The sequence below is a fragment of the Neltuma alba genome, unplaced genomic scaffold, assembly GCF_004799145.2.
Source record: "Neltuma alba isolate B1F8T4 unplaced genomic scaffold, ASM479914v2 tig00010384_pilon, whole genome shotgun sequence".
Lineage (NCBI taxonomy): Eukaryota > Viridiplantae > Streptophyta > Magnoliopsida > Fabales > Fabaceae > Neltuma > Neltuma alba.
Genome location: NW_021635287.1, coordinates 395,554 through 417,220, shown reverse-complemented (window position 1 = coordinate 417,220; position 21,667 = coordinate 395,554). Strand labels below are relative to the sequence as shown.

The 21,667-nt window shown below is 35.0% G+C and overlaps 1 protein-coding gene across 3 annotated transcripts; it reads right to left on the bottom strand.

The window, feature by feature from the left end:
- Positions 1 to 8,095: 8,095 nt before the first annotated feature.
- Positions 8,096 to 20,497, bottom strand: LOC114756301 (heterogeneous nuclear ribonucleoprotein U-like protein 1). 3 transcript variants are annotated; one of them, XM_028945235.1, is made up of 10 exons: positions 20,306 to 20,497; positions 11,065 to 11,828; positions 10,780 to 10,968; positions 9,978 to 10,086; positions 9,834 to 9,892; positions 9,597 to 9,756; positions 9,429 to 9,496; positions 8,910 to 8,994; positions 8,568 to 8,819; positions 8,096 to 8,485 (listed from the first exon to the last, which is right to left on the bottom strand). In XM_028945235.1, exons 1-10 carry the CDS (start codon positions 20,445 to 20,447, stop codon positions 8,376 to 8,378), a joined length of 1,938 nt encoding a protein of 645 aa, XP_028801068.1. In that variant the 5' UTR covers positions 20,448 to 20,497; the 3' UTR covers positions 8,096 to 8,375. The 3 variants fall into 3 exon arrangements, with proteins under 3 accessions (XP_028801068.1, XP_028801069.1, XP_028801067.1); XM_028945236.1 differs by adding an exon at positions 17,881 to 17,966 and having other exon boundaries at positions 8,568 to 8,994; positions 20,306 to 20,379; XM_028945234.1 differs by having other exon boundaries at positions 8,568 to 8,994.
- Between the last annotated feature and the right edge of the window lie 1,170 nt (positions 20,498 to 21,667).

Below are 21,667 nucleotides of genomic sequence, written 5' to 3'. Positions count from 1 at the left end.
AGAACAAAAGGATAAGAAATCTCGAGGTGGAATGTGTAGATTTGGGCTTTAAGTTGTGAGCATTTGGGTGATGTTATTTTAATAGAGGTCTAAATATCAATATCACAACCAATAAGGTTAGGTCTAGCGAAAGGGATTAGTCTCTCATAATGTGATAAATCAAAGGTCAAATCCCTACTAGGAAAAGTGTCCCATTTAGTACCCGATAGTGCCTCAAATAGAATTGCCTCTAATAGGAGAGTACCTGTGTTTTAGCAAAAAACATGAATATCACAAAAAATGGGGTTATGGTATTTAAATTGCACAAAGCAAAAAGAATAGTGAAATTTCCATTAGTGTTAATTTTTAAGAGCAAACCCGTGAATTTCAGTGTTGAGCACTTTTGCTTTCTACATTCTACCTATCTATATTATAGTTTAAATAATACAATAATCAATCTCATTTATTATTAATCATAAAATACATTTAAATAATCATCATTAATCAAATATAACAATTCATTAAATTATTTATCATTTTTTATTAAAAGATCAAAATGCCATTAAAGCTAGCAAAAGTCATTACAATATGGATTTTAATGAAGCAAAAGAACTTAAAAAAGAAATAAGAGAAGGAGACAAAGAATTAATGAACCCTATACTAAAACTAACGAAATAGTTTAACAGTTGCACAAGATCTTATTTGACAATGTTGCTTGATCCTTCCAATGATTGCCTACAAGAATAAATATGCTTTTTTTTTATGTCCATAAATCAAGGGTTGCTGATTCATTATCAAACAGAGGAGACTAAACAATCCATCGAAGACTAGCTACCATATATTTGAAAACAAAGAAGAAATTACCTCGAGTTAACCTTTTCCATATAAAATGTTGCACAGATTGACTATGGAAACATACCCAAATATGACAAAAAGCATTTCTTTTGTGCTTGACATAATTTAGAATGATTGTCCATCCAGAGGAATTAAGATGAAAGCTAGAATTCTTTAAAGAGCAGCAAGGAAGAATATGATTAGCCTTCTGATGAGATGTAAAGACCATATAATAAAAGGAAGATGAAGATTTAATCTCTTGGGCAATTGAGTAAGGATGAGTAATTTTCTCCTCATGCTTCAAATTACTTTTCATCCATATAACATTAAGAAGAACAATTATACCTTGCAAGAAGTGTGTATGAGCATCATGATTCAACTGAAGCAATGTAGTTTTTAACCATTATTGAAAATCGGGTAGATTAAGATGTTCCATTCTAATGGAGAAACATTCAAACCACACTGCCTTGGTGAAACAACAATTAAAAAATAAATGAAGAAGGGTATCCTCTTCTTGACTTCCAAACAAACGTTGTGCAGTCACATTTAGATGACTCAAACAAAGGATATCACATGATGGCAAGGCATTATGAAGTAATCTCCAAACGAGCAGAAGATGTTTAACAGGAAGTGAAATTGACCATAAAAACTTTTAGAAGTCATCTTTGCTATATGACTAGAGTTTCCTAAAACAGAGTAAATAACCATCTTTAACAACATAAGAACCAGCCATGTTACCTGAGCTTTGGATTTGATCAAGCAAGTTCATTAAGAAAAATGGAATCTTTAAAATAGATTTGGTAATATGAGGAGCACACAAGGATCTTATCAGTGAATTATTCCACTAAATAGGATTTCATCCAATAGGATTATGTATTAGTAAATCTGCAACTAAATGAAGTTCTCCATTGATTGGAGATTCAGACTACATAGGCCACCTCAAGTTGTGGTTGACATAAATAGAGGAGCCAGTTCCAACATTCCATTTGAGATGGTTAATGATTAAGTCAACATGCTTAACTATGCCTTTCCAAATCCATGATGCATTATAAGGCTACTTAATGAAGCGGGCTTCAGATAAATTAATATATTTTGCCTTTTGATTGAGCACAAATTGTCTATATTATTTGATGGTATTTTCAAGATTTTTGTTATACTTTTTGGCTCATTTTGGTGATATTTGTGCTTAATTGAGATTGAGAGTCTTTGTCTTGAATTAGTGTAGTTTGAGGATAAAATTGTCATAATTACTCATTAATTGCATTCAATTGATTTCTATGACAATTGATACTTCAAACCATTACTCTTAATTGCAGGACACTCAAAAAGTAGAGCCAAGAGTAAAGACCAAGAGATGGCAACATACAAAATCAAGAGAAGCAGCACTGTAATAGTTCGCTTCGGCAAAGATAATGGTTCACCGGGTTGAAAGTTTAGAAATTCATCAAAGACCTCTCAACCATACTTCGCCGCGGCCACATACTGCCTTCGCTGCAGCAACGTCATTCCTTCGTCACGGTGAAACCTTCGAATCAGCAACCCAGATCCGAACCCTTTTCGGAAAATTCACTTACCCACTCGTGAGAACCGACCCAATACACCCCATTACTGAATTAGAAACCCTATTTTGGGTAAGATACATCATTCATTCATACAAATTGCCTCCATCTCTTATTCTCACTGACTCTCACTCACTTCCTCTCATCTAACCCTAATTTCCTCCACTTCCACTGTCAAACCTCCACCATGGGTAGCTCATATTCATTCCCAGTTGTGAAGTTTCATAGTGCTATGTGTGGCTAGGCGTTTCTCTTCCTTTTGAAGGTGTAGCAATGGCTGGAATTCAATAAGCTAAGAAGAGGAGTAGTTTAATCCATGGTTCAGCTATGAATTTATAAATTCCTAGGTCTAGGGTTTGTAATTTGTAGTTGAGCTACTTGATTATAGTTATAATCAGATGTGGATATTCATTATGTGTAGTTGGATTGGTTTATGTAGAACTTTGAGCTTAAATATATGTAGTTTCATATATATCTATCTATAATCTTCTTGATACTCTCTTGTCTTGCATGGTTCTGTTTGATATTGAGTTGATTCTGGATTGCATTTGACCTATTGCATTGGCTCATCCTACTATACACACTAAGAGCACTTCACAGGATCTTAAGAAATGGAGTCCCATTGATTAAGATCCTAGACTTAAAGAGTACTTTAAGGTTTATCATTTTGAAACTTAGTGATCTCTACTCCCACAATAATCAATTTTGAACTATGATAGCCAGAGCTCACTTTCAAGAGGATTCTATCACTGTTTAATCACCTATTTCTCATCATTCCATTTTTCATATCCCTAAAATCCAAAAATATTTTTACAATTCAATTTAGTTCAATTAATGTTTTCAAAAATCAAAACCCCTTTTTCCTAATTAGCTTGCATTGCATGGCATTTAAGTTAGCTTAGGTTCCTTCATTTTAGGCTCCGATTAATTGAATGACCCGAGGTTACACCTTATAGTGCAATCCTTAGATAAAATTTTGATTTAACCTCTAAGGGCTTAACGAAAAGGTTGCGAATCACCTTTAAAGTGCAAGTAGGAAGAAAGAAGGTGGTGAGTCTATGATTCTCCATAATTGTTTAGTGACGAGCGATTTGTTAATCATATAAGCTAGTCTAACTCCGGAAAAAAGTTCCTCTTTTCTAGTCATATGCATTTTTCTTCTGTCTCTAACTATTCCCTGGAAAAATCCAACCAACGAGAGTTAATTCGATCACAAATATGTTTGGGCAATGAAAGGCAAGACATAATATGCAATTTCACAACTAAAAGAATAGACTTAATCAATAGAAGGCGTGATGCCTGTGATAACAAACAAGCCTTCCAAGTTGCAGTTTTTCCATCAACCATTTCCAAAACATGATTATAAATGATAGATTTGTCTCTTCCTGAATCAATACTAGTTCCCAAAGATTTCCATAACTTGCCAAAAAAAACCAATATTTAATGTTTGGGCAAATTGTAATTTCAAAGCATGAGGGACATTCAGGCTCAAACTTAGTGTAGACTTGGCAAGATTAATTTCTTGACCAAACCAATCGCGATATTGTTCTAAGCTAGCTTTGTCAATAACAACAATTATGAGTAGCCTTAAAGAAAGTAAGGGAATCATCATCATATAGCAATTGAGTTAAATGTTAAGCCTAAGTACAAATGCATATCCCCTTTCATTTATTTAAGGACTCCAAATGATTAATAAGACATGATAAGACATTTGCAGCCAGAATGTATAAATACAGTGATAAGGGATCACTTTGTCATATGCCTCTGGAGGGTATGATAGGTTGGGACAACCTGTCATTGAATAGATGATAATATACTGAAGAGACACATTGTTGGATAAGATTGATCCATTTGAGAGGAAAGTTCATTCTTCTTAAGACAGCCGCAATAAATTTCCAAGATAGTTTGTCAAAAGCCTTGGAAAAAAACACCTTTAACACAAATAATTTTTTCTTGCCTTGTTTTGCAGTATGGATTTGGTTCATAACATCAACTGTGAGCATAATATTATCTAATATTAATCTTCCCTTTAGAAAAGCACTTTCAGCTTAGAAATGTATTGCTGCAAAGGTAATTTCATACGATTTATGAAGACTTTGGAAATGATTTTGTAAATCATATTATAAAGACTAATAGGCCTAAAGTCCTTAAAAGTCTGAGCCTTATCAATTTTTGGAATGAGAGTTATAATTGTTTTGTTAAAAGATCTCAACATAAATTCAGAGTTCCAAAAGGAATTAACCATTTAAAATATATCTTGCTAAAACAAGGCCCAATTCTTTTGAGAAAAGTCAGCATGGAATCCATTAAAGCCTGGAGCACTATCTTTGGGAAGGAAAAAAAATCACGAATTCTGATTGAGACAAAGGAGAAAGGAGAGAAGTAGCTTCCGAATCAGACAAGGAAGGAATAGGAATTTGTTCAAGCTCCTCAAGGATCATGTTAGAGCTGTGGCTAGCTAGTAGAAGAGTGATAGAGAGCATTAAAGTGATTAAATGCCATCATACTAAGCTCTTCTTGACTATCTGTCCATGTGCCATCTTCTCATTGCAAGTACCTAATCGCATTCCAAGCAATCCTTCAATTAAAAAAGGAGTTAAAGTATTTTGTATTTCATTCACCTTATACCTTCCATTTAATCTTAGCCTATTATTCCCAGTAACTATGTTCACAATCATAAAGGAACTCTAGCTCATGACGGGCTTCGTTGATAACATTGGTTAATTTTGATGAGGGAAATCAAGAAAGAGAAATTTTTTGTTCTCCACCTCTTTGATTCGAAGGGAAAGGTTGCCAATCTGATGCTTAATTACTCTAATTACTTAAGAGTGTTGAGAGTCCTACTTAATTTGCATTCTACCTTGAAACAAGGGGATCCTAAATCAAGGTTGTGCCAAAATTCTAATATTATCCCACAACAGTTTTTGAAGCTATACCAAAAGGATTCAAATTTCTTGAGCTGAGTTCGCTTGGATAAAACCTTTATGGTCATGAGAATAGGACTATGGTCAAATGCTGCTAAAGCAAGAGTCTGCATTGGAGAACAAGGGAAAGAATTAATCCAACTAAGATTGCAAAAAGCCATGTCTATCCATTCTAACACAAAGTCAAGTCCATTTCTCTTGTTGCTCCATGTAAAAGCAAGTCCTTGTTGAATGAGGTTAATTAGATTACAGCTATCGATACAATCATGGAACGCTTGAATGCCACATGAGAAACCTTTACAACTTAATTTATCATTAGAGGACAATGAAATCCCCGATTAGCAACCAAAGTAGATTTATGCTTTAAGAAATTGAAGATATCCAATTCCATAAGACATTTTAAAGATGAGATGGGAGGACCATAAATAAAAGAGATAAAGCAAGAAGGGGTAGTGGCATCTCCATTGATTTTGCAATGGCAAAAATAAGCAGAGATGTCAAGCACAATAACATCCCCGGTCATTAAAGCTCCAGCGGCCAAGGGGTCATGGGTTCGCCACCTTATATTAAAAAAAATCCTTCATCCGCCCGGCGAGTTTGTAAAAAAAAATTTTACCCATAACATTTAATTTCATTTTAGTCAAAAGGGCTGAAATGATGTTTTAGAATCTTATGGGAGATATTGAAAATTAATTTTTTTTTAGAGGGGGCTAAATGAAGTTTTCCCCAAAAAAAAAATATTAGAAGTATTGAATAACCAAGAATGATGGTAGACGAATAGGAATTAACATAGCAGTTAAACCTCATGAAATAGAATAAGAGTAGAAGATGAATAACCAGGTATCTATATTAGTTTGATTTAAACCACTTTAACCTATGGTCAGTAACTGATATCAGTTTATTAGATTTTTATCATAATCTCTAGTATTTACATGGGCTCTAATGTAATAATACAATCTCATATTTTGATCTAGGTGTGTGGATCGTTACTTCTCACGTCCCACAAGGTGCTTTCGAATTCGCTTCCAAGATTACCAACAGCCTTGCGTTTAATATCTCAAAGAATAACAAGTGCGGAAAGTATAAAAAGATACAATGAAATGTAATAGTTGAGGATGGTTAAAACCCTTACTGTTTGAATTAACAAAAAATGATAGAGGCAAGTTAGAGCAATATTTATAGTTTTTGCGAGCTAATAGTCATTAGAAACAAATTATAAATATTATTTGCAATACCTACTCAATAAGATTTCTAGGCTATGCAACAAAAGTACCTTTCACATGGATATAAAGAGCTAGCAGTGAGAGGTGGTTCGCCACCATTTAAAGACCACAATGGTCAATAATGGCTTAACAGCCAAGTAGCAATATGCTTAGCCTTAGTAGCATCAGGTTATGGGTTATACCTGGCATGCGGTAAAAATAAATAAATAAGTAAACCATAATCGTCTGACAAGCTGCAATGGCTGGACAAGCAAGTTGCTTAGTCTTTTTTTGTTTGGCCAGAAAAGCAAGTTGATTAGTCTGAGGTAGTCAGAAGACAATAGTCAAAAATGACACCCAAGACCCTTGAATCTTTCCTATAACTACTAAAATTTGGGTACGTAATTGAGGCTCTCAATATAATATTCTTAGAGGGAACTTGAATTTCATGTCCCTTTGGTAGAGCCGGGAATCAGGGCCGGCCAGGCCCTTCAGGGTCGGCCCTTCAGAGCTGGCGGGCTTAAAAGGACCGACTCTCCAGGACTGAAATTTTAAAAATATTCCAATTTGCTAGGCCCGGCCCTTAAGCTACAGGGTCAGGGCCGGCCCGCGGGCTTTTGACCCGTTTAAGAAAAAATACAATTTTTTTATATTTATCAAATTTTTTTATGAAAATATAAAAATAAACCAATAAAATTATTAATAAAAGACATAAATATGAATAAAATTAAGTCAGAAATATAAAATATCATCATATATAAATATTCATCAACATCTAAGAACATCTAAAACATTCATTAACAAGATAACAACATCTAAAAGTTTTATCTATAATGCAATTGTTCAATAAATAAACACTATCATTAATCTTTTGAAACTTCATCATCACTATAATTAATTACTTTTCTTCATAAGTATGATTTTCTTTCGTAACAAAAATATCAAGTTTTTCTTCTTTATAAGAATTTTATTTTTGAATTTTACAATCTAACTATTATTTTACTTTAATGTGAGAAACATTGTTGTTGAAACTCATGAATTTCTAATTCAAATTATAGAATCACAAGTTATATAAGTATAAAAATATTCTATTATCAAATATATATAGTTTAAAAATATCAACACATATAATATAAATCAAATCATTATTAAAGTCCAAATTAACCTATTTTTTAAAAATTTAATTGGATAAATTATTATCTAAAACTAAATTTAATTTTAAAATGATAATAATAACTAAATATTTGAAATATTATTAAAAATGTAAAAAATTAATAACATTAATATTATATAAAAAAATTTTAAAAATAAAAAAATTATAAAAGCGCTTAAAAGGGCCGGCCCGCGACCCTCTAGGGCCGGCCCTTTTAAACCCTTGACTCTCCAGGACTAGCCCTCCAAGGCTTATTTCTCATTTTAAGAGAAAAATATCAAACCCAACCTTTATAATTTCAGAACCTAAACGGGCTGGCCCATTCCCGGCTCTACCTTTTGGAAACGAGTTGTCAATTAAGGGTATCGACATTCCCATTTCCAAACCCGACCAGCTCCTTGTTTCTTTCGATAATAGCCCAAATGCCATTCAACCATGTGCCTGTCGAACCAATGCGTGCACAAGCACACTACACAAACTTTACTTTCGTGAATATCGAAATTATATTTATGTATCATTTTTCTATGCATATATTTTTTCTACAACACTACATAAAACTCACCTTTTAAGTTTCATTTACATTGGATCTTCATATCTTTTGACACTATTGACGTTTAAAATTAGCGACAATGACCAAGAGCAAAAGCAAGTCAGCGAAGCCTGACTTGATCTCTTCACAACATAAGCTACTTTCCGATTCATCCAGCAAAATTAACAAAAGCAGTCAGTAGTATCTTGGATGGTGGGTGTCATGTCCTCCGTAATAGCGCATGTTACCAGGAAAATTTCCGTGTGGGGGCCTTGAATTTGGTGCCCCATATGACGAGAGTGAACCTGAGATGCAGAAGAAACAGGTGATGTCTATATGAACACTAAAAAAAATAATGAGAAGAAAGCTGCAGAGAAGTACGACTACCATAGGTGGTAGGGGACAGAGCATAAAATGCTGGTGCGGATGTTCTTGAAGAAAATAGATCAGGCCGAGAATCTCCAAGGTCACCATAAGGTCCTCCATGAGTGTTGTAGTAGAATGTTGTCCTTGCATGAACAACTGGAGATGGTTCATGCATGCCCCACCTGTAGGGATCAGAAATAGAACTGGGAAAGCCCATGTTCCCTTCTATACAAGGCTTGCCGTATGGGCCACCTACTCGCTCAAAATCACCAGCTGGAATGATACCATAAGTCCCACAGTAAACAGTTTTATCTCTAAGTGAAGGACTAATTTCGTAATTAGAATAAGGCCCACATGGAAAACCTGCCCTCGGTAGATGCAGATTTTCGCCGCTTGGATATACTCCAGAACTTCCTAGAAGTCTGGTAGATTGACTTGCTTCATTAATCTATAAACATATGTCAAATAGGCATCAGAATTGTAATAAGATAGGCTCAACTTAATAAAAGCACCTGAGATACTCTCACTGTCCTATATATAAATCAATTCTAACTCACTCATCTGCGCCAATGCAAGTCAGTAGACGCAATAAAATTGTCTTAAATTTGAATCACACTCTACTTTTAAGCCTCACAAACATTATCATTCACCCAAAAAAAAAAAAAACTCACGAGAATATCATATACACATTGGAACTATGACTTTGTTAAACAAACTTTACTCAAAAGAAATCACAAATCAACTTATAATATAAACTACAGCTCACAGAATCAATGAATAACCAGACGCCAGCACATCTATCACTTCTCTACTTTAAGATTACAATTTCCTGCAGTCAGATGGACACACAGGTATAAACAGTAGCAAACAGGTTCAACTTACTTGACCGGCCATCCTGTAGGTAGATGAAGAATTAGGACCATATGAGTTTCGGCAATAACTACCACTGCCTGAACCAAGAGACAACATGCACCATGTCAGGACCATCATATGTATTAAAAAAATTACATCATTTCAGGATATAAATAGTATTAAAACACAAATCGACACCTCCAAAACTTCCAGAATTTTGCAAAGGAGATCTAATAGAAGACTGACAAGAACCTCCACAAGGTAAAGCTGATAACTTGTTAGACATTGAAGCAATATCCTGCTTCATCTGATCCAAATATTTCTGAGAATCTTCTCGGTTCAGTTCCACAAATATAACCTTGAAAAACAGACTACGCATTAGTAGTGGTCATGATTCAGAACAATACAACAAACACACAAGTTCCTACCAAATACCTGATCAAAAAATTCATCTGCAGCAGGCATATCCTTGCTCTTAGGCAGGACAAAATTTTCTGCCACAAAAGATTGCATATTGAGTAAAAGAACTTAAAAAAGGCAGATAACATGGAAAGGAAAACCATTAAAGATTAAATATACCTAGCATGTTATTTACAGCATCAGGTGGTACTTCCTTCCCCATTTCCTTAAATCTTTTACTAGTACGTAGCCTTAGCTCTTCTGGTTCAGGGAATACAACAACAGCAATCTGGAATGGCCAATATATTATGTGAAGGAAACCATTTCCAGAACTGATGTTTAAATAGAGGAAAAAATACAGTGTGTAAGTCTAATGGATTACTGCAGACAATGATGAAAATGGAAGAAAACTTATATGGGTAGTGCAAACACAAACAGATATATAAAAGAAGGGCTAAGATGCAAATTTGCTCCGAAAGTTTTTACTTAGGAGTGCTAGGTATCCATAATTTTTCGGGTGCAAATTTGTTCAGAAGTTTAAAACCGTAGCAATTTTAAACTTCCGGGTGCAAATACCCAGTGCTTTTAAGTGAAAACTTCTGGGTTAAATTTGCACATTAAACCTATAAAAGAATGCAGACACAAACTGATATATTAAAGGACCTCTAGCATTCGGGAGGCTATAGTGCTCTCCTCACAAGAGACAAATCCTCACATTCCTCTACTAAACCCCGCTTCCCCTATATATATATATATATATATATATATATATATATATATATGTATATATATGTATGTATATATATTTGTGTGTATATATTCCTTTCCAATGGCCAATCCTTCACTCTCTTCAACTCACATTCCGCACCTCAAAAGCCATAGGGACTTGGTCTTGGAGATTAATCATGGGTCCATCATTACATTGCCATCCAAAAATGGAAAATTATATACATATCTCCAACCTCCAGCAGAAAGTTGTTACCTTTGAAAAATCAGCAAAAGGCTTAAGCTTACGCTTCCGTGCACTCTTGAACACATTTGTCTGGTCGATTATGTAATTACGGGGTATCTTAGCTGCCCTTGACATCAATGTATTAAATATTTCAGTTGCTCTATCCATCAAGCGATCAAACCTTTCACCATAGTTATTCTTTCGCAGTAATCCAGGTACCTGAACAAGAAGCAAAAAGTAAGACAAAACGCTTTCATCAATCCATAAGCAAAAAGTAGAAGAATACTAACATCAACAGGGCCAGCCATTAAATACCTTCATCTGATCAAGAACTAAATTTGTTCCAAGCAAAACATAACGCTTTTCTGGATGCTCTCTTATCCATTTTTCTGCCCATGTAGTTTTTCCCGAAGCAGGTAATCCAACCATCATTATGACTTCACAATCCCTAATATCAGAAAATGAAGGTCCAATGACCATACTTCTTTCCCCAATAGCATAGGCCCAAGGCTTAAACCCCTCTATTGGCACAAGGCCATCTTCAACACTAAACTGCATTTGTACCACAACATTTTTTAACAGGACATGTGGAAAGAGTGCTGATTCCCATAGCAATGCTTTTTGAGGAGAATCCACTACTTCTAGACCCAATGGGCCAGCATCAAATTGGAATGCTGTACCCAACCATTTACCATTCTTGGAGAAACCGAGGGAAGCCAGTGGTTTACTTTCAAGGTCAATACAACATACTATTGTATCACCATTACCAAACTTCTCGCCATAATCTGAAAATTTTCCTGAATTTGAAAATTTGCCTGTGCCACCATATCCAAAGCTGTTTCTGGATTCTCCAAGGTTTCCTACCATATCATCCCCTCTAGAAATTCCAAGACGACAGACATGCTGTTGATCAGCGGTAGTGTCCTCCATGTCAACTGGCTGTACTGAAACAACTTTGCAACCAAAACAATACTTTCCCCCATTTATTCCAATATTAGCCCGGGCACCAGACCAGCAATAAGCAAACCCTTGATCGTGAAGGGCAGATCCAAAAAGTCCATTGTTTCCAATAGTAAAGTCTAGCAACACACCAATGTTGAGAAACATAATCCATATGTTCACATTAGGATTCTCACTTGCTTCTCTCTCAACACTAAAAAGATACATTCATTTGCAACAAATTGCTGATACAAAATCCATTTAGTACCCAAGTTTGTGGAGAGATATTTAAAGCCATTTTAATCTGTCCTCAAAAAAAGAAGTGAAGAAATATGTTGCTAAAGGTCATTGTAAATTTCTTGAGATATTTAAAACCAGGCTAAAGTATACTTTTAGTCCTTTAACTTTACAAGGTTTTATTTTGGTCCCTTAACCTTAAAAAGTAAACTTTTAGTCCTCTAATCCTAAAATTGTTAACAAAAAATGATGATATTAAACTTTTAAATGCTAATAAAACAGTACTAAATGCTAATATATTAAGTTTAATATTCAAAACAACCATGATTATACAAAAAATTATCATTTAAGACTAATAATTTTGGAATTAAAGAACTAAAAGTATAGCTTTTTAAGTTAAGAGATCAAACCTAAACCTTCATAAAGTTAAAGAACCAAATAAATACTCTAGCCTTAAAACTATTTTCAGTCTCTCGGAACCACAAAATTCGACAATGATTTACAACTATTCAAAAATTAGCCTCCCAATTCACAAGTTGAGTTGTGATATAAAACCGTAGCCTTTACATTCTATGTTAGGAACCAGCATCCCTTACTGGTTTATACTAGGAAGCAATATGGGGAACAAGGGATAATTTTCATGCAAGTTATTTTTGGTTTCTTATATGGTAGTTATCTTCAGTTTATTTTAAAATGTAGGAAGTTATCTTCAGTGAACGAATGGAATTATTCAGAATACAATTTCTCTCTTTTCCCTAGAACTTCAGATATTGCTTCCAGATTTCTCCCTCTTCCCCTCTTCTCTATTTTTTTTTAAGTATAATTCAGAGTATCCTTAAATCACTTTGGATTTTAGACTAATCTCTGTCGGGCCGGGAACATAAAAGTTAAAACCCTTCTAACAAGTGTGCTTCCCGAGATTCGAACTTATATTATCTTCCTTACAGGGTTGAGACCTACTTACTCTATTCCTTTCTATTTCTCTCCTAAATTCTCCAGAACCAAACATTTTGGTATAAAAGCTTTTGCATCTTGTACTATTGGTATAAAATGAATGAAGTATTATTCAAAGAAAACCATTGTCTCTCCTCTCCAGAATTTCAGATTCTGATTCTAGAGTTTCTATTCCCCCCCCCCTCTATTCCTACTTTGTTTCTGTGGGAAAGTGGGCTAGCTATTAGCGGCCCATGAACCAGTATTTTACCCTAAATCTTCTAGGATCATTTAATCATAAATGCTGTAACGGTCATATTAAAATAAAATTTGACCATATCTGATTATTATCCTATCCCATGATTCTAGGAGCTGTTTAGGGAAACCAAATCAGATCTACAATAATTAGGAATATCCTCCACCATCCTCTAAATCGTGTAAAATAATATTTAGTAAATATACACAACGAATCATTCAAAAAAACTAATATGGTATCAGAGCACTGATTCGAACACAATCCCAATGGCGTTCAAAGCTACTCTTCTGCATCCATGCACCTTCGCTGCTGAGGGCAGCAACTCCGATCCCTCACAGCAAGGGACACCGGCCCTAGTCCCTCAGTCTGCCCAATTTCCAATTACCCAATTACCTACAATGGTACAGATACGTGTTGATGTTTGTTCGGGGACGAAATAAGAAGACCTATCTTACTACAGCTCCACCACCATCCACCAACTCCCATTTGCCACATAGTGTACGGAAAACAACCTAGTAATGGCATGGCTTATCAGCTCCATGACTGCTGGTGTAGGAGAAAACTACCTTCTTGCCACCACAGCAAAAGAAATCTGGGATTCTACTAAAGCTACCTATTCTGTCACAGAAAACACAGCAGCTCTATTTCAGGTTAAGCAACAACTCCATGACCTAACCAAAGGTGATCAAACTATTACCAATATCACACTGTTCTAATGAAACTTTGGTAGCAAATAGACCTCTATGAGGTTCATGAATGGCCCAGCACTGCAACAGCCATGTATTACAAAAAACTAATGGATCAAGAGCACTGCTATAAGTTTCTTTTTGGTCTTGATGATTCTTATGATGTGCGAGCAAGAATCATGAGTCTCAAGCCACTTCCATCACTACTTGAAGCATTCAACATTGTTAAGTTTGAGGAAAGCCGAAAGGTATTGATCACTGCCTCAAATATTTCCTCTAGTTCAACTAACCCTTCTGTTCTCGCTATCAATGGCCCACAAAGCGATCGCAAAGCAAAAAAGGGTAATAAGTGGTGTGACCATTGTCATAAAAGTGGTCACACTCAAGAGGTGTGCAGGAAGCTACATGGCAAGTCCCCCAAACAACAAACCGAAGGGCAAACCTAGCAACAAGGGAATGGTAGTAGGTGTTAATTCTAATGAAACCATTAGTCATGATGAGCTGCTATTGCTACGCAAATTTTTGGATAAGCACCTGCCCTCTAGTTCTGAGAGTGAGAACACTACCCCTTCTATCATTCTAACCCATGCAGGTACTACTCTTGCTCATGCTTTTCATAGTTTGACTACATCTAAAAATCTAAGGATTATAGATTCTGGTACAACTCATCACATTACTGGATTTAAGGAATTATTTTCTGACTTTAGTAATTTTTCCATACACAAAACTATGGAAGTTGCTAATGGGCAATTTGCCCAAGTCAAGGGCTAGGGAACTGTGATTATTACTCCTAATATTATTCTGCATGATGTCTTATATGTTCCTGAGATTGAATGCAGCTTGCTCTCAGTACAATAGGTCGCTGAAAAACTTCACTGTCTTGTTACTTTTGATAATATTAGCTGTGCTTTTTAGGACTTGGCATTGGGGAAGGAGATTGGCATTCCTAAAGTATGGAATGGCCTTTACTATATACAAGGCTCCTCCCTACAAGAGCCTATATGTCACTCTATCTTATCCCCTATGCCCCTTGATGAAATAATGTTGTGGCATTCTAGATTAGGCCACCCTAGTCTACGCTATATGCAAGTTTTATTTCCAAATATTAACAATACCGCTATTGCTGAATTTCATTGTGACACTTGCTATTTTGCCAAACAAGTTCGAAATACATATTCATCTCACTCATATAATCCTTCTCATCTTTTTACCTTATACATACTAATGTTTGGGGGCCATCTAAATTTGAAAAACATTCCAAAGCTCGTTGGTTTGTAACTTTTATTGATGACCACACAAGATTAACTTGGGCTTTTCTAATGAAGGATAAATCTAAGGTTTTTTCGCTTTTTCAAAATTTCTATGCCTTTATTAAAATTCAATTCCAAACCTCTCTCCAGATTTTGCGAACTGATAATGGCAAAGAGTATATAAATTCCCTTTTTACAAATTCTTTGGCCATTAATGGTATCCATCATCAAACCTCTTGCACCTACACTCCACTACAAAATGGCTTCTCTAAAAGAAAAAATAGGCACTTAGTTGAAGTAGCTAGAGCTCTCATGTTTGAACAAATGTTCCTTCGAGATTTTGGGGGAATGCTATACTTACTACTACACATCTAATAAATCACATGCCTTCCAAAGTCCTAAAATTCAAAACTCCTCTCCAGACACTTTATGAGCATATTCCCAGTTTTGCCCTCTTTATCTCTCTACCTAAAAAGGTATTTGGTTGCACTGCTTTCATTTACAATGAACATGGACACAAACTGGATCCTAGAGCAATAAAATGCATTTTTCTTGGCTACTCTTCAAACCAAAAGGGCTATAAATGCTACTCTCCTATCACTAACCGAATTTACATTACCATAAATGTCAGGTTTGTTGAAACACAACCATATTATCACAAATCACTTACTCAGGGGGAGAATCAGGGAAATGATTGGATAATTTGTCATCACTCTGACAAGCAAACAGAACCTTTAAGCTACACAAACCCTTCCATGCCTCTAGATATACATATTACCCCACCATCTATACCTGTCACTTCCCAGAACCTCAACACAGCCCCCCAAATAGCTCAAAAAGGACTGAACAAAACCCAACCAGACCTGAAAACTCCCCAAACAGGCCTATACCTCTAAACAGAAACTTCTTTGAACCCCTAAACTCTATATCTAATCAAGATATGACTGAAAACTCGATAGAATCACCTATTCACAGCAGAGAACAGCAAAATATTGAAGAAAGGCCCACAACTAATCCAACACAGCATCATGATTCTGCACCTAAACCGAGTCCTGAAGATCTCCATTGGCCCATTGCTTTAAGAAAAGGTAAAAGGAGCTGCACTCAGCATCCTATCAATAAGTATGTGTCTTACGATAAGCTCTCTCTTCATCTAAAGACTTTTGTAGCTAACGTAGAAAATGTGAAGATTCCTAAGAATTTCAATGAGGCTATTTCAAATCCGAATTGGAAGCAAGCCATCAAAAAGGAACTAAGAGCTCTACATAAGAATAGAACCTGAAAAATTACAAATCTGCCTAAAGGTAAGACAATGGTAAGTAGTAAATGGGTATTCACAATAAAATATAATCCAGATCGGAGTATAAATAAATATAAGGCTCGTTTAGTTGCTAGAAAGTTTACTCAAACCTGTGGCATAGATTATCAAGAAACCTTTGCTCCTATAGCAAAACTCAACACTCTGAATGTACTATTGTCTATTGCTGCAAACTTAGATTGGTCTTTACATCAACTTGACATTAAAAATGTTTTCCTAAATGGAGACCTAGAAGTAGTTTATATGGAAATCCCTTTGGGGATGAGAAATTCAGAAAACTTTGTACAAATTTTTGTATGGGCTAAAACAGTCCCCTAGAGCTTGGTTTGAGAAATTCTACCAAGCAATTAAGGGGCAAGGCTACAAACAATGTCAGGCTGATGATACACTATTTATTAAGCACTATGATGACAAGCTAACAGCTCTCATTGTATATGTTGATGATATAGTATTGACAGGTAATGATAAGAAAGAAATTGCAAGGCTAAAGGAAAATTTAGCAACAAAGTTCGAAATAAAAGACCTAAGTCCACTACGATATTTCCTTGGCATGGAAGTGGCACAAACAAAAAGGGGGATAAGTGTATCCCAACGAAAATATACACTGGACCTCCTAAAGGAAACAGGAATCCTAGGATCTCGGCCAGCCAACACCCTGATGGAACTAAATCAAAAGCTAACAATAAAACCCGATGGAGAAGCAGTAAACAAAGAAAGGTATCAAAGGCTAGTGGGGAAACTCATCTACCTATCCCACACTAGACCTGATATTTGTTATCCTGTTAGTGTAGTAAGCCAATTCTCAAGTAGTCCCCAAAAGGAACATATCACAGCAGTTTACAGAACCTTAAGATATCTGAAAAAGACTCCAGGACAAGGACTATTCTTCGCAAAAGGTGACTCTAGAGAAGTGGAACTTTTCACAAATGCTGACTAGACAGGCTCTAAAAGGGATAGCAGTCCACCACAGGTTATTGCTCCTACGTATGGGGGAACTTAGTAACATAGAGAAGTAAGAAGCAACTGGTAGTTTCTAGAAGCTCAGCAGAATCAGAATATAGGGCTCTAGCTCTAGGTATTTGCGAGGGCATATGGCTTGTAAGGCTCCTTAAGGAGTTAAAGATGGAAGGCAAGGTACCAACAAAGGTGTGGTGTGATAACCGCTCAGCAATAAAAATTGCAAACAATCCTATACATCTTGATCGCACAAAGCATGCGGAAATAGATCGTCACTTCATCAAAGAAAAGATTAACAATAAAGTGATTGACCTAGCTTACATACCCTCAAGAATCAAATTGCAGACGTGATGACAAAGTCCTTAACTCAAGAAAAATTTGAAACATTTAGAAACAAGCTAGGAATGATCAACATCTATTTACCAGCTTGAAGGGGAATGTGGGGAAGTGGGCTAGCTATTAGCGGCCCATGAACCAGTATTTTACCCTAAATCTTCCAGGATCATTTAATCATAAATGCTGTAACAGTGAGGTTGAGATAAAATCTGACCATACCTGATTATTATCCTATCCCATGATTCTAGGAGCTGTTTAGGGAAACCAAATCCGATCTACAATAATTAGGAATATTCTCCACCATCCTATAAATCATGGAAAATGCTATTCAGTAAATATACACAGTGAATCATTCAGAAAAACTAATAGTTTCCTTCTAAACCTAACATTCACAAAAAGTATAATTCTAGATTTTGCATCTAATTGAATTGTAGAAATATGATAATCTCCTCCATGAATTTTTTGAAATAAATCCATCAGAGTCATATTTTATTTTATCCTCAGTTTTTAGTTCAAAGCTCATATTGTAGAAAACCCTCATCTCATACTATAAAAAATAGAGGAATTCTCTATCGAGTACTTTGCAATAAGCAACAACAAAAAAAGGAAAAAATTTATCTAACGCTTGATATCTCGCTACTGATTGTGAACTTGCATTGCTGTGTCAAAAGAAGGATAGCTATTGAATTAATTCATCTTCTCTCTTCTCTAGGATTACAAATTCTGGTTCTAGAGTTTCTCTCCTTCTCTACCCTTTCTCTTCTCTTTCTTCCCCTCTCTCCTATTTCTACTTCTATTTTCCCTATTCTTATACTTCTACTCTTTCTTCTATTTATTGTATCTTCTTCTACCTAGTTTCTAACATTTTGGTCATGCCAACTAGTGTGTTCATCCCATTTTTCATGTGTCTCTACTTAAAGTCACTCAAGGGCATGACCCACAAGCTCCTCTGCCTCAATTGCCTATTAATGAAGATTGGGAGGTCAAGTAGACCCTCCATTTCCTATTAAAAAAGATTGGGAGACACAAGTAGAGTCTCCAAAAGTTTTGGACACACGTGTTTGTGAGGTCAATGGCCCCACATTTGTGGAGTTACTTATTCAGTGGAAAAATCGACCATCAAAAGAATCTAGTTGGGAACTATATAATCTTATTGCTACTCAGTTTCCTTCATTCAGCCTTGAGGACAAGGTTGTTCTCTTGGAGGGGGATAATGTTAGGAACCAGTGTCCCTTAGTGGTTTATACTAGGAAGAAATATGGGAAGAAGGGATATTTCCATGTTAGTTACTTTCAGTTTCTTATATGGTAGTCATCTTAAGTCTATTTTGAAATGTATGAACTTATTTTCAGTTATTGTAGGAAGTTATTTTCAGTTATTTTATCCTATGAGACTATTTAAGTTTATCATGTACCAATGTTTAGGGAATGAATGAAATTATTCAAAATACAGTTTCTCCCTTTTTCCCTAGAAATTCAGATGCTGGTTATATATTTCTCCCTCTTCCCTTCTCTTCTCTATTCCTTTCTATACCTCTCCTAGATTCTCCAGAACATAACATATGACATGTATCACATATCTTTGTCATTATTGTAAATTGAAAAATTTTAATAGTGAACCTTTTTTCCAAACACAGTAAAATAGATAACAAAGAAAAGGTGTACTCTTAAGTGGGTGTTTGGATATAAGCCCAAAAAAAAAGGGCACTCTTTTCCACAAAACCATGGTTTTGAAGAAGACCATCCAAACACCTCAACGGAAACCAGAAAAATTTGGGAAAATGCGACACAGAATTAGCAAAAGAAAGTAGCTACATATCCGATGCAAACCAAAATCTCATTAAGGATGAACAAGCAGAATGGCTATCAGCATTAGAGTCAATCTTACTACACAGCCACAGGACCAAAAAGAATTCTCTGTTATGATTTTAGCATAGCTTTTTTCCAATTAAATGCATGAACATTTGACAGAAACTATGGAACTCTTTATACACGGAATCAACAAGGATTGAAGACCTTGACAAGACATGTGCACAGCAGAATATGCTTGTACATGCGGCAAAATAGCAATACATTTCACTAAGTACAATAACAACTTCATGATGCAAAAAGATTTGGTTATCATTTTTGGCCAGGGTAACAGTTGGGTATCAACCGCATAATATAAAAAAGAAGGGGATTAGGGCTTGGGGAAAAACATTTTATCCAATATCAGTCACTCTAGGTCTAGAGATCGTTATGTTGACAAATACTTGTTCTTTTAAATCTAAATAAATTTTGAAGACGAAATATTCACTAAGAAATCCTCATCAATCGTCTAATCCTACACATCAGAGAGAGAATTTTCAAACAGTATAAGCCAAGATAACATAGCAATGAAAATTTTATACGTCAAGGTTAAATGGACAAAGAAGTCAATTTAGCATGCTCCCAGACCACTTAGAAATAGTTTACTTCTCCGGTAATGATCTTCCAGATTTTGACATAGTTCTCTATGTTTTGTATCATGCTCCAAAATTTCAAACAAAATTTCCAATCGCACCAAGAAAACATTCAATGCAGAAGCAAGAAATCCAGTACAAGTAGCATTCTCAAACCAGTACGTCATCAGGCCAACAATAGCGTGAGCGGAAAAAATTAGATACCTAAGTCACAGTCAGCAGGATTGAGAACGACGCGCTGAGGCATTTCTGGATTAGCAGGAGTAGCGGGCGCAACATGTTCAGATCTTGCCTTCTTTGGGTCAGGTAACGCTTCCGTGGGAAGATGTCGTTTTGGGCAAGCCATTGTCGGGAGCGCCACCGTGAGGAAGAAACGAGCAAGAAATAGAACTGTCTCTACCTGTGTTATAGAAAACGGAGAGAATTCATTTTTGCTTCAGAAAAATAAAAGGCGATGTCCTCCGAGCACTGGAAATTAGGCCAGCCCGACTCTTCACGGGCTGCAGACGTGACCAGGCCCGACTTCTCAAACAGTGGTCGTTTTTCTTTTTGCAACAAAAAGATAGTCATTTTACAAAGCCCCTCTCTGATATATAGGGAGGTTTGGGCCAACCGCGGATTTCTAGGCTCATTTAAAAAATTTTATTTGTTTCACATATTTTTATATGAATAAAAATAAAATAATAAGCTTCATAAAATTCATACTTTAATCTATTAATATTAATAAGGGAAAACCGTATTGAAGGTACCTATACTTTCTCTCAATTTTTAATTTGGTACCTATGTGTTTTTTTCCCTTTAATTAAACATTTAATTTTATCTTTTTAGCAATATTAGCTCTTATAACTTTGTTCTATTGATATTTTTAGTCTCTACATAAGGATTAATGATGTTAATAGAGGAAAAATAAAGATTTAGTTAAGAACAAAAAACACATAGGTACCAAATTAAAAATTAAAAAAAAATATAGGTACATCCAATATGGTTTTCCCTATTAATAAAACAAAATGCTCAATTGTTATCTAAATTTTTAAAAGTAAACTCAATCAACTCATTATTCTAAACATTAATAAACTATTGTTCAAAACTGAATAAATCATACAAAACACAAACTAAACACTAAATAATAGCAACACTATCAACATGATTTTTATCACTATCTTCAATATTAACAATACTTGATTATACTTCACGATGAGTAGGCTTTTCTTCATAGCCAAAAATATCAAAAAAAATCTTGAAATAAACTTCACTTTCATGTTTCGCAATCTAATTATTATTATATCTTACTTTGAAATACATTTACTGTTGAAACTCATAAATTTATAATTCAAATTATAGAACCATAAGTTATATAAGTATAAAAATACTATCTTATCAAATATATAGTTTAAAAATGTTAACACATCTAATATAAATCAAATAATTATATAAAGTTCAAATTATGCTATTTTTAAATTCAATTAAAAAAATTATTGTCTAAAACTAAATAAATCAAACCATTTTATGAAATTTGATTTTAAAACGATAATCAACTAAATATTTATAATATCATTAACAATGTAA

Bases quoted from the DNA above. Each gene is read 5' to 3' on its own strand.
- LOC114756301 (XM_028945234.1), bottom strand. From the start codon at position 20,447: ATGGCTTGCCCAAAACGACATCTTCCCACGGAAGCGTTACCTGACCCA. The intron at 10,087-10,779 runs GTAACAACTTTC...TGGCCATTCCAG, and splicing joins CTTTTGCTGATTTTTCAAAG to ATTGCTGTTGTTGTATTCCC. The intron at 8,486-8,567 runs GTAGTCGTACTT...TCTGCATCTCAG, and splicing joins TCTGTCCCCTACCACCTATG to GTTCACTCTCGTCATATGGG.